Here is a 15,705-nt window from a genome sequence, read left to right as displayed (position 1 = left end):
CAAATATCAAATATGTATCAGTTAAAGTTTACGACTAAAAGTATATATAATCCTTAAATTTTTATTATATAAGATAGAAACCTAATAAAAAGACATCAATAAAGAAAAAAAATGCTACTAAATAGTTTTTTATTTTGTGATTTCAAACATTGAAAAATGGAACAAAAATAGGATATTTAATGTATCATATATTTTCTAACTTTTAATTTAATTACTTAATTCAATAAAAATATTTTAATAAATAATTTAAGAAAAATACCAAAAAATTTATCCAATTATCCTATGAACATTAGATCAAGATTTGATAAAATTAATTATTTTTGACTGTCTCACTTAACAAAACCTAAATATAAAGAAGAAAAAAAAGAAACAAAAGAAAGAGCATAGGAGAACTGAAAAGAGGCAACGCCGTCGTTAGGGGTGGAACTGGTGCTAGCATACCCTTAATCGCATCATCCTCCACTAATAAATACAAAGCGCATACGCATTATACTTTCTTTCTTCCGTTCGCACCGCTCGCGCTCACGCAATCTTTGTCCCTGTGCTCTACCTACCCGACCCTTCCTTTTTCAAGTGACTCCTTCTTCCGTTTTCACTTTCATCTATCAAATAGCACGATCTCCTATAACTGTTTTTGTGCATTTTTTGGTTTCCGCGACAGGTTTCAGCTCCGTGGGGTTTTCATTTCCGAATCCAATCGACTTGCTAGAAATAATTCGGGTACGGAATATTTACCCAACGAAGGCTTCTAGGTTTTATTTATTTAATTGAATTCTTAGTTTAGAGCAGAATCTTGATGACCTTCCCCCTTGCGCTGGATTATGTATTATCTGCTTCCCAATCTCGTTTGCGTTCTTAATAATTTGCTAGATTCAACGCATACTGGATTAGTTTCGCTGTTTTTGTCAATATGCTAATGCATTGTACCGATTCCCTTTGCTTATCCTTTTACGTGTTTATCTGAATGTCTAACCATGTTTTTTCTTCATCTGTGATGTTTAACAGTGATAATAACGCCTTTTTTTTTTGTTTTAACACACTCTCGCCCCCATTTCCTTCTGTGCATTGTTTGAAAAACTTGAAGAGTGTGGTGGAAGCTAAGAAGCATTTCTGAACAGTAGCAGTGTTGTGTAGTAATCTGCCACTTATCCGTGTTGAACATTGCGTGAACGGACACTTGGAATGTTTTTAGCTGTAATTTTATCGTTGTTTACTATATCTTTTTGAACTTTTATAGCCTACAGATTTGACGATTATAATAGACTCATACATTTTGCCATTTCGTGACACGAATTATAGTTTCATGATTTATAAGTTATATTTTATATTATTTTTAACTAGCTTTATAAACGTTGTATTTTAAGTGTGTCTAGTCCTCCTGTTTAACGTCATATCTCCATTTTTATGTCATATTGCATCCTTGCCTTGTGTTGTATCCATACTTCTTAAGTTGGAAGTATTAAAACACTGTATAACTATGTTTAGGTTTTATGCGGGCCTAGAGCTGAAGCCGTGAATATAGGTTAGCATGGGATTTGATAATGAGTGCATAGTGAACATTCAATCTCTTGCTGGAGAGTACTTCTGTCCTGTGTGTCGGCTGCTTGTATTTCCAAATGAAGCTTTGCAGTCACAATGTACTCATTTATACTGCAAGCCATGTTTGACATACGTTGTGAGCACTACAAAGGCTTGCCCATATGATGGTTACTTGGTCACTGAGGCAGATTCCAAGGTTCTTTTCCTATTCATTCCAAAGTGCTCAAGTTCAATAAATTTCTTCCTGTGCAAATATGAATGTGTATTTGTTTGCCTTAATTGCAGCCTCTGACAGAGTCAAATAAGACACTTGCTGAAACTATTGGAAAAATCACGGTTCACTGCCTTTACCATAGAAGTGGATGCACATGGCAGGGAAGTTTGTCTGAATGCACATCCCATTGTTCTGGATGTGCTTTTGGCAATTCCCCCGTAGTTTGCAATAGGTGTGGGATCCAAATAGTGCATCGCCAAGTACAAGAACATGCACAAAATTGCCCTGTATGTTCCATTTATTTACACTACAATAATTATTTCCGCTGTTTATTTCTGGCAGTATGGTGCTTATATTTGTTGATTGGCAGGGTGTGCAAGGTCAGGCACAACAGGTGACCACTACCCAGGATCCTTCAACTACTAGTGTCGTTGCTTCTACTGATCAGAACCAGAATGCTGCTCCTGTTGCAGCAACTGCTGCACAAGCTGCTGTTTCAACTACCATTCCTGGGCAGGTTTCTAATCAGCAACCCAATCTTACGCCCCAAACACAAGCTTTAGTTCAAACTACTGGGCAGCCAACGGCGGAGCAGTGGTATCAGCAGCAACAGTATCAACAATACTACCAACAATACCCTGGACAAGATCCATACCAACAGCAGTATCAACATTACTATCCCTATCAACAGTCCATGGTTCCACAGTACCAGCAGGCCTATAGTCAACCCCAACCTCAGTCTCAATCACAGCCCCAGGCCCAGCTTCAACCTCAGCCCCAGCCACAGGCCCAACACCAATCACAGCAGCCTCAACTCCAACAACAACCTCAGGCTCAATCTCAACCACTTTCACATATTCAGGCTCCGGTTGTCCCACCATCTCAGAATCAGATGCAAGTTCAACAACAACCCCAGCAACTTCAACCTGCTGTGCAGCCTCATGGACAGACGAGTCATGCACCTGGTCATTCCCTCCCTCAATCTCAGACTCAGCCCTATCCATATCCACAAGTTCAGCCTCATTCCGTCCAACCTCCACCTCAACCTCAACAGCCTATGCAAATTCCTCCATATCAGCAGCCTCTTCCTCAAATGCAGCATTCACAACCTCAAATTCAGCAACCAGTTCAGAAGTATCCTGTTCCTCAATCTCAAGCTCACGCACAACTGCAACCTAATGCTCCAGTTCAACATCCCTCTCAGCTCCCAATGCCTCCTCACCATCCTGTGACACCTAATGTCCAGCCTCAAGTGCAAAATGCAGCAACACCTTCAGTGACAGGACATCACTCTTATCCACAACCTCCGCCTCACCCAAATATGCAACCAGGAGTTCCTCAACATCCTATGCACGGGCATCCTCAAAGTGGGCACCAACCCCATGCTCAACACCCTGTCCAGATGCAAAATCAGTTTCCTCCACAAATTCCAACCATGCGTCCTAATCAATCTCATGCTATGTTTCCTAACCAGCAATCATCTGTTCAGGGACAAACTACCCCTCCTTTGCAACAACAGCCTGTGTATTCCCACAATCAACAACCTGGACAAATCAACCAACGTCCTACTCTGCAACCGGTTCAACAGATACCTCAACAGCAACCATTTGCACAGCACCAAATGCCTATGCCATCACATTTACGGCCACCGGGTCCAGCACATTCATTTCCCAAACAGGTGTATTCACAGCCACAGGGTAATATTGCACCATCAAATAGCATTCAGCAGAATCAATCTCAAAATACTGGAGGAAGGCCTTTAGTGCCTAACCATGCAGGACATCTACAGCCATTTGCTCAATCTGCCAATACTATTCCAGTTAGACATGGGCAAAATGGTGCTGGCTACTTGCTTGAAAATCAGAAATTGTTGGCTGGTACCAATAATCAAGTACAGTTGCCTTCTGAATTGCAGTCTAGGGCACCAGAAACAATTGAAAGACATGGTGATGTTGTCGAACAAACTGACTCTGCTGCTGCTAAACTGGGTAAAAATTTTAAAGATTTGGACACAGTGTCTGGATCAACAAATGAGTTGAAATCTGAAAAATTCGAAGCAAGTTTGAAACCAGTAGAGGTTGGGAACATGCAAAACAATGAAGATCCACACTCTATTAAGACTTCAGTCCCAAATGCCAATGCAGTGGAAAATGGTGATTCTGTGAATAAGAATCTTGGGATGGGGGCAGCTGCTGAAAGCAATTGGAAGCCTTCAGTTAGTACTAAATCTGGTGGTGCAATGCACGGGGTTCAAAATGACAGTAATGAGCATTCTGTCCAAGGCAATGAGTTTCAAGAAGGACATCCACTGAAGACAGAGACAAAACTAGCTGAGTCAGAAACTGATAAATTACAGAATGATGACAATTCTGCACCATCTAACTCTCAGAGCAACGGGGGGTTTGCTCAGCTGTCTCACTCGACCACTTTCACGGATCAAAGTAAGCATCAACAACAAATGACTAATTATGGGCCTTCTGTCCAGCAGAGATCTTCTGCAATATTAGGTTCACAATTGCCACATCCGACAATTCCAAACCAGTCACTCTCTTCATTGCACTCTTCAGCCCTTGTCAGGAATCATGGATCTGCCCATGATCCTCATACGGGACAGCCCTTAGCAGAGAGTTTTCCACCAACCATGTTTAAGCAACCACAAGATTCTGACATCACCCCTGGAAGGAGCTTTCAACCTCAGTCTCTTGGACCCCCGCAACCATTTAACCAAGTCCATGAGCCTCCTTTCCGCGCTGGAACTTCCAATTTGTCACGTCTTGGAGGGCCTCAATTTGGTGCACCACTTCCTGGAGATATGCATGGTCGAATGGCAGGCAACATACCACCACATGGTCCTGAAGGGTTTGGTTTGCATGATGATAGGTTCAAACCTTTCCTTGTTTCAAGTCAACAAAATATTGATAGAAGAGAGTATGATGACGATCTTAAGAAATTCTCTAGGTTGCCTTTGGATGCTGAGTCAATTTCTAAATTTGGAAATTACTCACTAAGTGCACATGAGTCTGGAAAGAGATCAGTTGGTATTCATGATGATGTCATTAAGAAATCAGGTTCTACGCTTCATCCTGGTTATCTTGGACCAGGTCCTGGATATGGGAGACATCATATGGATGGTATAACTCCTAGAAGTCCTGTTGGTGAATATGCTGAGATGTCTTCCCGGAGATTGGGGGCACACTCTGGTAGTCTTATTGGTAAGTCAGGTATAGATGATTTTGATGGCAGAGTTTCTCGTCATTTTGGTGGTGAGTTCCGTGATAGTCGGTTTCCTCATTTGCCTAGCCATTTGCATAGAGATGAATTTGATGGTTTTGGTAATTTCCGAATGGGTGAACATCCAAGAAGTGGTGATTTTATTGGTCAAGATGAGTTTGCTGGCCATTTTCGAAGGGGTGAACCTTTGGGTCCTCATAATTTTCCTAGACATTTGCAGCTTGGGGAGCCTGTTGGTTTTGGTGCCCATCCTGGTCATATGAGAGCAGTTGAACATGGCAGTTTTCGTAGTTTTGAATCTTTTGCTAAAGGCAACCGGCCAGGTCATCCCCAACTTGGTGAGCCTGGGTTCAGGAGCAGCTTTTCTCTTCCTGGATTTCCTAATGATGCTGGATTTTTAACAGTTAAGTTTTAATTACTTATATTCATTTTTTGTATTTATAATTATTATCATGCAACTGTTAAAAAATGAAAGTTGAGTAGGTAGAATGGAAAGTTTTGGGGGCAGTTGGCTTCAATATTCTATAAATTGTTTATTTTTTAATATTTTTGTTTTATTTATGTTACTGTTGTCTTCTCTTTTCAGGGAGATATCAGGTCGTTTGATAATTTGAGGAGAAGGAAGACTTCCAGCATGGGGTGGTGCCGGATATGTAAAGTTGACTGTGAAACAGTAGAAGGTCTGGACTTGCATTCACAAACAAAGGAGCACCAGAAGATGGCTATGGATATGGTTAAGACAATCAAGCAAAATGCGAAGAAACAGAAGTTGTAGGCTATTCTTTGGTTTGTTATTAATTCTGTTATGTATATCTGAAAAAAAAATTAACTTCCATATGGAAGATAAACCCTCTATTACTTTATGATGCAAGTTTCTTTTGTTTTTGTAGAATACCCAGTGAACAACCCACAGTTGATGACGGAAACAAGACACACAATACTGGTTTTGAGGGTCGTGGAAATAAGCATTGAGTAGTCGCAGTTTTGCTGTGATTTGATATTCTACCATGCATCAAAAAGATGTTACTATGGTATTGTTGCATCTAGCAATGTTTATCATTTAATTTAATGTCCTTTCCTATTTTAAAGGTTATTCATTATACTCATGTTATTTCAGGTTGTGCTGCCTTCATGGTTATGGGAATGATTTACAGAACTGGAGTACTGTGGCAGTTAAGTTTGTTGGCTTTTGAATTTGAAATCGATAATTACATAACTGGAATAGCTCTCAACCTTGGTGCTTTGTTAGCATTTTCTATCATTTCTTGTTGTTTATGTTTACATGTTATTGATAATTACAATTTCTCCGGATTGCAATCTTTTGACCATAGTTACTAATCCTAGATAGTGACTGACCCCGAAGTCGCTATAGTAGGATGTGTGCTATTTTATTTTTCTATACAGATATATAATCCATCTCTACTATATACATATTTAAATATATAATGCTAAAAAAATTTCAAAATTTTCTCTATTCATACTTTTCAATAAAAAGTAGGATGTCCTACGCAAAACATATGGTAAAAAATTACAAAAATGAAGGAAACAGTAACAGACTGAAAATGGTCTGAGAAGAGAGATGGCTGCAATGTTGCAGTTGCCAGAAAATGGCCGGAGAGGTGGTCATTGTCACCAGTCAAGGTCGGTACAAGAGAAGAGAACGGTGAGGGCTGTGTGTTTGGCTCCTTGCGGACATTGTTTCTGCTGAAAATTTAGATGGGAGGGGGAATGTGGTTTTTCAAATTGCCTGTGATTGAGCCTTGACTGCCATAACCTTGAAAATATCTTGTAAGAGATGCTCTATAGCTGCCAACTGCTACCATAGCTCTACAGCACTATAGCACACTAACAGTAGCCGTTTTGGGACTCATCATAGAAACCTCCTATTGATTTCTGTGGATTAGTGGTAGTTGAATATCCTGGGCCAGTTTGGTCTTTCTGTTTTTTATGTCTTGATTAACACTCAAATTTCCGTTAAACAAGCTTTTAAGCATATCTTAAGGAAGCTAATTGTTTGCTTTGTAGCTTAAAAAGGGATCAGAGTATCAAACTAACCCTTACCATTTATACTTTATGGAATTTATATTTTAATTATTTTTAATATTATATTTTAGAAGCCAAATTACATTTAGTTTTTATATTTAGAAAAATAGAAAAAGATCCTTGGCTACAAAACTATATTTTCTCCATACACAACCCTAGTGCCATAAGTATTACATATTGGTTCTGGTGTCCAAATGCCTTGAATCTTGGCCATCACTTGAAATGTTCAGGAGTTGTGCTGCTTTTGTGATTCCGATTCTTACTATTGAGCCAAAAAACTTGGTTGCAACTTACCTGGCCTGTTTGGGCATGGCATGAAATGAAAGATTGCTCAGGCCCTCCTATTTCCGCAGTTAGAAAAAATAGAAATAATGTAAACATGAAATAGCTCTTCTAAATCATTCCAGTGAAATCAGCATTAGTTACTCCCGTACCTATATAATTTAAGCTTGAAACGTATCAACATCCTTAGCCGTAGATCTTGATTAAGTCATTTTTTTTTGAGGAAAGAATCCAATGAGTTCATTGGGAAAATGGTCAAAAGGTTATGGAGAGAGATTAAATTTAGTGAGAATGATAAGAACGCTGTCTTTAGAAAAGAAAGAATAGAAATATGTAAATTAAAATAGAAAATAACTGATAAAGAAATAAGCTGTAGCAAAAAGAGATAGTGCATCATAAAAACTTGGAAAATTAATTTTGAAAATATATTCATTACCTTGCTGCCGCTATTTGGGTTGCCACATCCTTTTCTGATTGCTGAACTGAATGTACTTGTGACCTTTTGCTAAACTCCATCTCAAAATTTAACATTTTGTATAAAAAAATTAAGTAATTAATCACGTTAACTTTGAGGATCTGATGACTTTCAGCTTTCACTTCCTTGACCTTGATTGGGTTCTTGATTTCTTATATCAAAGGTATGTAATGTATAGCATATCTTTTATCTTTTATTCTTTAATTCCAACATAATTGTAAATTTTCACTGGGGTTATGTCTGCACTTCACTTGAACTTTCCCTATATAGGAATGCTGGGAGAATTACTTTAACGATATTTTCATCCGTATCCATACATATACTAAGATTCTTTTGTACTAGGTGGGATGATGTGGTTTGTTCTGTTAGATTGGAGTAACTAGTACATTGTAGTTTAATATGATGTACAGGAGCTACTTAGCTTTGTTTTCAGTCAACTGTCAATGTAGGGTAAATAATCAAAGAAAATGTGACTGACAATCCATTAAAACTTGCCCGCCTGACTTCTGTATATGAAGTAGAAAAGGATGTGTAGCATAGTTTTGGCATTACCTCTCACACTTGAGCACGAGTTTATGAGCTATATGTTCTTTATCACTTAATACATTTATACATCTATACAGTTCATCCTTGTGATGAGGATGTCATCATTTAGTTTAAGGCTTTTGATTTATTAGCACATACCCTTGTCATTAGTACACCAAATCCTTGTCGTGCTTCATGTCCTCGATTAATTATTGATTGGGAGTTGTAATTTTGTTGAGAGAAATTATGACTGGCATATCATTGCTGTAAATAATAGTAAAACTGGTAGAATTGGTAGGTAAAATTGGTGGACCAAGATTATTTTATACATCTTTTACTTCAAAATGACTAATAACTCTTGTATCATTGATCGATCCGTGTGACACACAACATCATTTAGGTCGGCTCTTGACCGAGAAAATTATTTAAAAGAGGAAATATAGTAGTATAATATTGTAGCTTCAACTCCTAAACCCATTCATGATGATTATGAGACCTAGTGAGGGATCAAAGACTAGGATTACATTAGGGTTAGGGTAAATATCCAAGAATTTGCCACCCCACTGACTTTATTGACTAACCTGCAGTCTATTTATTGGATTTAGATAATATGTAGTGGTAATAGTGACAATAATTTAAAAATTTTCTAATCTAGAGGTTGTTGGATTTTTTTATCATTTTCCTAGAACCGCTTCAACCTAGTTAAAGATTATACCATGTCTCTATTGGGAGCGCTCATTGAGGTGGGTGATAGACTTCTTGATGGGCGATTCTGGGCTTCCATCTCTACTTATCATTTGTCTTTTCAGGTTTGTGATTTCAGATCTTAATAATTTGTGATTTCAGATCTTAATAATTTATGTTAACACATTCCTTTTTCACCAAAAACAGTCTGCCCCTTAGGCGGACTGTTTTAAGGTATTTATCGAAGGGATAATATGTCTTTTTATTGATTTTTTCTTTTTGGTAAAATATTACTAGTTATTTTAATTTTCATAATGATACAGATATTTTATGATCTAGGACGACTAACCCCGTGTTATTTTACACAAATGTGAAATGTGAGAGGGTGAGTTTTGCTACAATAGTGGCATGGTGGACACATTAGGTGATTGCAATAATGATAATGCCTCACTTTGCTGATTGTATATACTTCCTTAATATATAGACAGACCGCATGGGAACCTAGTTGATTGTAATGGGAACAAAAACTTTAATTGGGAATTAAATACTTTGAAAAGAAGTTGAACGATGATAGTAGTTAACAAATAAGTTGAGGTTGGTAAGGGTTGTGACTTTAGAGAATTGCTGGGTCTAAATGGGGTTGAAACAATCGGTGAAAAACTCCAGACGTTGTAAAATACATTAGTGGTTGCAACGAGTTGCCATTGGGAAATAGTTGTGGAGAGAAAGTCATGGTTTTCCTCGCTTCTTTGAAGCTAACCATACAGTCATGAGTTGCCCAGGTTGGGGAAATATTTGTTCCTTGAAATATAAGTTATTCATAAAATAAGATGGATATCTTTGACTGTTTTGAATATGAAAAGTTATGATTTATATTTTATTTTTCAACAACTGTAATTCACTGTTGAAATAATTTAAGATTTACTCTCACCGAACACACCGAGTAAAAGACCATTAATATATCTGAAATCTGGTTTTCGTCATGCTGGTACAATAAAACTTCAGACTACATATAATATAAAATTTGTGTAGTTACGTAGTATCTATTTACTCTATATACAGGCATAATTTTATGTTTAATCCCTGTTTAGTCCCTGTATATAGACTAAATGGCTAATTAAATCTTTCAAATATATCAACCTGCATAGATTGCATTATGAAAATGATTATATAGATGAATAAGAAATAAGTCTACCATAATATGCAATAATATATAATGCGAAGTAGTAATTGTCAAAGATATTTACTTTACCAACTCATTGTTGAGTCAAGTTGGGGATCGTCTAGTCATTTTAGCTGGTTGATGGCTTTGTTTGATTCATCAACTTCATTATCTCCTTCTAGCAATGAAGTAAAAAAATGTGGGTCTTCTACCCCAGTTATCACTCATCACATACCTCGGGTGGGATAACATTTGATGATGAGCGAGGCATCTCCTACTTGTATCCAAACTCCAAAGTCCGTAACACCCTTTTAATAGCTGTGTAATTGAGGGACTAACTCTGAGGCAGTAAGAGAAAAAAATCATGTAAGGATGTTTGGGAGCTAAGGTAGAATGAATATAGATGTACCTATTAGTAACTTTATGGTGTGAACTCTCTAGTGGACTCTACAACCTCCAATTATTATTCATGGCAATCTTTTATACCTAAAGATTCATCAACATGCTAGTAGGATTAATAAAATTTTAGCAAAGTCCCACCATCACAAGCACAATATAAGCTGGACAAATACTAATTTTTGTCTTAAAAAAGTTCCTATACTAAACATCTAATTTAACCAAATGCCAAAAAATGAAGAATTGGAATAATGACTCCAAATAAGCAAAGATAAGATCAAAGTTATTTAAATTCACAGAAAATAAAACAACATAGAGGTAAAATAATCTCAAGGTAACTGATATTGGTCAATTACTATTACTGTTTTGGAGTTAGAATTCTCGATGATTACTTCAACTGAATAAATCTTTGTTATAGAGCAATGGAATCAGAATTTATGGGTTGATTATTTCATTAACTATTTCTATATTTTCTACTTTGGATACATATTATCTTGAAGAATCCAATAGTTGGCCTAAACCAGAGAAAAGTTTAATGCTCATGTTTATGTTGTATCACAAACAGAAAAGTATGCTTGAAATTCATCTGGTGATGCAGCTCTCGTGGCTACGAGGTTGGATGAAAATAGGTAATAAAAGTGAAAATATAAGAGAAATAAAGCAAAACTTAAATGTGTTTAGTTGAGGATAAATATAAGAGACAAAGGGAGGTAGAGATATTAGTAGAGATAAGAGATAAATAGTATACCAAAATTCACTATTTTTTTTTTTAAGTTATTCTCCTCTGTCTCTACCATCAAAGCGAAATATGTTGGTAGTAATATATATTTTTATTTAAATAAGTTTTTTAGAAAAAAAAAATAATTTTTTCTATAAACTAAATTAATGTATAATTAAGTTAAATATGGAATTTAGAAAAAGAAAATGAGAGAGAATTTATTCTCATGAATTTATGCATTAATTAATTTTAATTTATGAAAAGTTTATTTTCATTTGTGTTCTTTTTATTCAATTTTTTTAAATTATCTATGAAAAAATGGAAAAACATACATGAAATGTATCAACTTCACAGACTTTGGAAAAGAGGGTGAGAAGTAGAGAGCATAAATTATAAAAGAGAGATGAGAGAGGAGAATTTTGGCTTGGAGATGGAAAAGTTTAGGAATTTTGAATGTTTTTAAAAAAAAAGGGTGTGATAGAGTTAGAAAAAAGGGGCGTGGAGTGTTACAAGTGGCTGCAACTAATGAGGTTTTATGGTGAGCCTATGAACCTCTGAACCATTAAGAAGCAGTGGAAGTTCCAAGAGAAGACAACTACATCTTTATATGATTGTTCTCTGTTACTTGGTTATCCAGTTTTATATTTAGTGAACAAGAATTACATAAATAATTTGTGTATATGTAAATTCTAATGAATATTATCAAAGTGACTGCATATTTTAGTTTGTAAGAAAAGTTTAATGATATTATCAAGTCACGTGTAATCTTGTAAAGTTATTGAAATAAAATATTGTACACCAAATATCAGAGTCAAACATTAAATAATATAAACAGTAGAAGGAATTAAAAAATAGATATGCAAGTACTAATCTGTTTTGACTTATTATTCCTTAACTGCTTTCAGCTGTCTGCATTTTTTATTATACATCAAACAACTTGTTAACTTGTTGCATGATTTAATATTGGATTGTTTTTAATGGTCTTTACTCAATTTTTATTACAATGTACCAACTATTTCACTAATTCCTTAATTTTTATAAAATTAAAACTTATAATTAAATTATAAAAATAAATAATCTTTATAAGTTTATTTGTATATATTATTTTCTGTGTTATCCTTTTGAATTTAAAATTGGAAGAATTTATATATACTGAAAAAAAAAGAGTTAAAAAAGATATTCTTTTTATTAATATTGTAGATAATCTTATTCATTTAATTAAAGATTCAAACTACCATATGCAATATTTTATTGGACTGGATATGTAAACTAAGATAGCCAAAACAAACAAATTCAGTATTGTTTAAATTTATTCAATATTATTCAATTTTAAGGCGTGACGCCAAGTTCTAGTAGGAAATAAATGAAAAATGCTTTATGTTATTTTTCACAAGGTTGAATGTTTTCAAAGCTAAATAATATTGTGTTTAACTCTTTAGACTCACTACAGTAATTATTAACTTGCTGTATATTTAAATACTATTCTTATTTGAAAATAAATAAAAATTAAACGCGTATTACCTAAAAATTAGTTAAGATCATGTAATAAATTGTAATTCTGAGAATCTAATAAACTTATTTATATAAAAGGCAATGTTCATTGTAAGGAAAATAAAATAATTCTAAAAACATTTTCTATGTTGATTGTAATCACAATTATATATCAATTATAATTACGATGAAATTATAATCATCATAAAAGAAATTTATAACAATTATAATCACAACTGACATAAGAAAACTTGTTAAGATTGTATTTTTTTTCTTTTACTCTAAATGATGATTTGGATGAACCCAGACAGAAAATACAGAAAAAGTCTTTTTTAGAATTAAAGAAAACTCATTTCTCAAATAACTTAAACATGCATGTAAATTATTAGAAAAAAATAAATAAAGAAGTAAGAAGCTTAGTGGATGTTTTCAAATTCTAAAATTGTCATGATTATGTTGTTGTTATCCTCTGATTAATAAAATTATAAAGAATTGAGAATGAACAGAAGTTGACATTGTGAAAGAGGTGGAACAAGAGATTGAAAATAATATTTTTATTTAGTGGTTTCAAATAAGAGAAAAGGAGAAAGTGGATTTTATTTTCTTTCTAAAGTCACTTTTTATATGCTACTTCTATTACATAAAATACAATTTTGTTAATTGATTACTCAGTTATAGAAGAATTTTCACTCTAGTTAGTCTCTTTTACAATTTTTTCAGAACAAATGGAAGAACATTAAATATAATCAAACTTTTGAAATTTACTAACATAATGGTTTGGTTTGAAAAGTTCAAACTTTTATAGGATAATCAATACTTTTATTGTAAAAATAACTTTATATAAATAGACTCATTTGTCTCAAATTTTATATTATAAATAGTTTATCCATATTTTAAAACTTAACAATATTTATAATAACGCTTCTTAGTATCAATTTTGGAAATTTGTATATAATACATGTTTTTTAATATAGAAATACATAACTATTCAGTAGTTGTAAAGATTAGATAAGAAAATCTTGAATAAAGAACATTAAAATTAAAACACATATAGTTATTAGAAAATACATAACTATTCAGTAGTTGTAAAGATTAGATAAGAAAATCTTGAATAAAGAACATTAAAATTAAAACACATAGTTATAAGAAAATCTTGAATAAAGAACAAACACCTACTATTAATTATACTATTCTAAAAGTTATTAGAATTAATATATGAATTTTAATATAATATATGAAATGTATTTACAGATTAAAATGATAACAAAGTAATGAACTATAAAATTAAATTTTTTTAAAGGAATGTTATTTAGAAATGTGTTTCGCTAGGAAAATACATTTATTTGTAGTAAAACACATAGTTAACAATATATATATATATATATATATATATATATATATATATATATATATATATATATATATATATATATATATATATATATATATATATATATATAAAGTAAGACTAGTTGTTAAATGATACATGAAAAATTATATAACGTAGTTTATCACTAAACTTTTTCATTAATTGTAAAAATTAAATTCATTTTGGAGTTTTATGTCCATGATAATAAATCAAAAATAATTTTTTTAGGATATTTATTGTTTCTGAAAAAATATTTGAGGATGTGTTTTCTTTTTTTTTTCTTTTTGCTGATTTGTAACAATTTGAGAGAGGAGAAAATGAAGAGAGTCGTTGTGAATACTACTTCTCTCAATATAAAAAACAAAAATTGGATAGAAAGTCAATTGTTAATATATGTAATTACTTTTCTATCCTTGTTTTAACTTGGATATTTTTTCACCATGAATTTTTTTTTTCATAACTTATTTCATTTTTTTGAAGCATACTCTCAAAATTTTATGCCCTGCTCTTTTGATTTATATTTGTAATACAAATATTAATCACAATAAAAATTAATTTATAATTTTTTATTTTATTACAATGTAATATTTAATTAAAATTGTTTTCAAACAATCATATATTAAATTCTTTTAATAATTTATTATACTAATTAATTTTTTAAAATTTAAAAATAATCACAAATTTTATTTTCACTAATTTTAACTAAATATGTTCTGTACGATGTTCATTTAATAATAAAGGCAACATTTTAATTTTATATTTTAATTTAAAATATTTTTTTTATATATCACCTTCATCAAATTATTCAAAGGTAATTATAAATTTTATTTTCAAATCTCTTCATTTTCATGTTCAAATCCATTAAAAGGAACAACATTAATTTATTCTCTATTCGTCCTCAATTTCATTTACTCATTTCTCTCTCATAAGGAACAAGTTCAAAACAAGATATTATCTTCTCACATTTAAAGTGAGTATTATACCTTTTAATAAAACCCATATAAGTATACTTGTAAATTTGCTTTTTTTTTTTTTTGAATCAAGTATCATTGATGCTATTTGTGGTTGGTTGATATATTTTGAAATTATTTAATATGATTTGATAGAGATATTTAGAGACGACTACAAAGGTAAGAGAAAAAAAATACTTGTACATTAATAATAAAAATAGTTAAAATGTGTTTGAAAACAATTCCAACTTAAATTTATTCCATTCCGATTTATTTGGTAAATATTTCACATTTTAATTAGAAACTTAGATTGTGCTATATTACTTGTGTAGTGTAGTAACTCTATAGGTAGTAGTGTCTTCTTTGTTGCACTTCAACTTTCATTTTATTAAGACTTGTTTAAGTTTTTCTTTTTTATTATTATTTTCATGCAACTTGTGTGGGTCTAACTATATTTTTGTTTCAAAGTGTGTACTTTTCACATAGATGGACAAGTCCTAGTCAATTCTCTCCTGATCAAAATATATTTTGGTGGTCAGAATTGGTTATCTTGATAATCAAAATATATTTTGAAGCAAAATCGCCTACTATAAATGAATTGTGTGATTCATTTATGACTTTGTAGT

General features: G+C 32.8%; 1 protein-coding gene across 4 annotated transcripts; it reads left to right on the top strand.

The window, feature by feature from the left end:
- The first annotated feature begins 384 nt into the window (after positions 1–384).
- On the top strand, positions 385–6,449 carry LOC114169350 (uncharacterized). 4 transcript variants are annotated; one of them, XM_028054478.2, is made up of 8 exons: positions 385–573; positions 662–720; positions 1,503–1,735; positions 1,825–2,040; positions 2,124–5,387; positions 5,571–5,755; positions 5,875–6,015; positions 6,102–6,449. In XM_028054478.2, the coding sequence occupies exons 3-7, from the start codon at positions 1,529–1,531 to the stop codon at positions 5,954–5,956; spliced, it is 3,954 nt and encodes a 1,317-aa protein (XP_027910279.1). In that variant the 5' UTR covers positions 385–573; positions 662–720; positions 1,503–1,528; the 3' UTR covers positions 5,957–6,015; positions 6,102–6,449. The 4 variants fall into 4 exon arrangements, with proteins under 4 accessions (XP_027910279.1, XP_027910280.1, XP_027910278.1 ...); XM_028054479.2 differs by having other exon boundaries at positions 1,486–1,735; positions 5,571–5,752; XM_028054477.2 differs by having other exon boundaries at positions 1,486–1,735.
- Positions 6,450–15,705: the final 9,256 nt, after the last annotated feature.

This window comes from Vigna unguiculata, chromosome 11, assembly GCF_037176805.1.
Source record: "Vigna unguiculata cultivar grain cowpea cultivar isolate G323 ecotype 2 chromosome 11, ASM3717680v1, whole genome shotgun sequence".
Lineage (NCBI taxonomy): Eukaryota > Viridiplantae > Streptophyta > Magnoliopsida > Fabales > Fabaceae > Vigna > Vigna unguiculata.
This window is presented reverse-complemented; position numbering and strand designations above follow the sequence as displayed.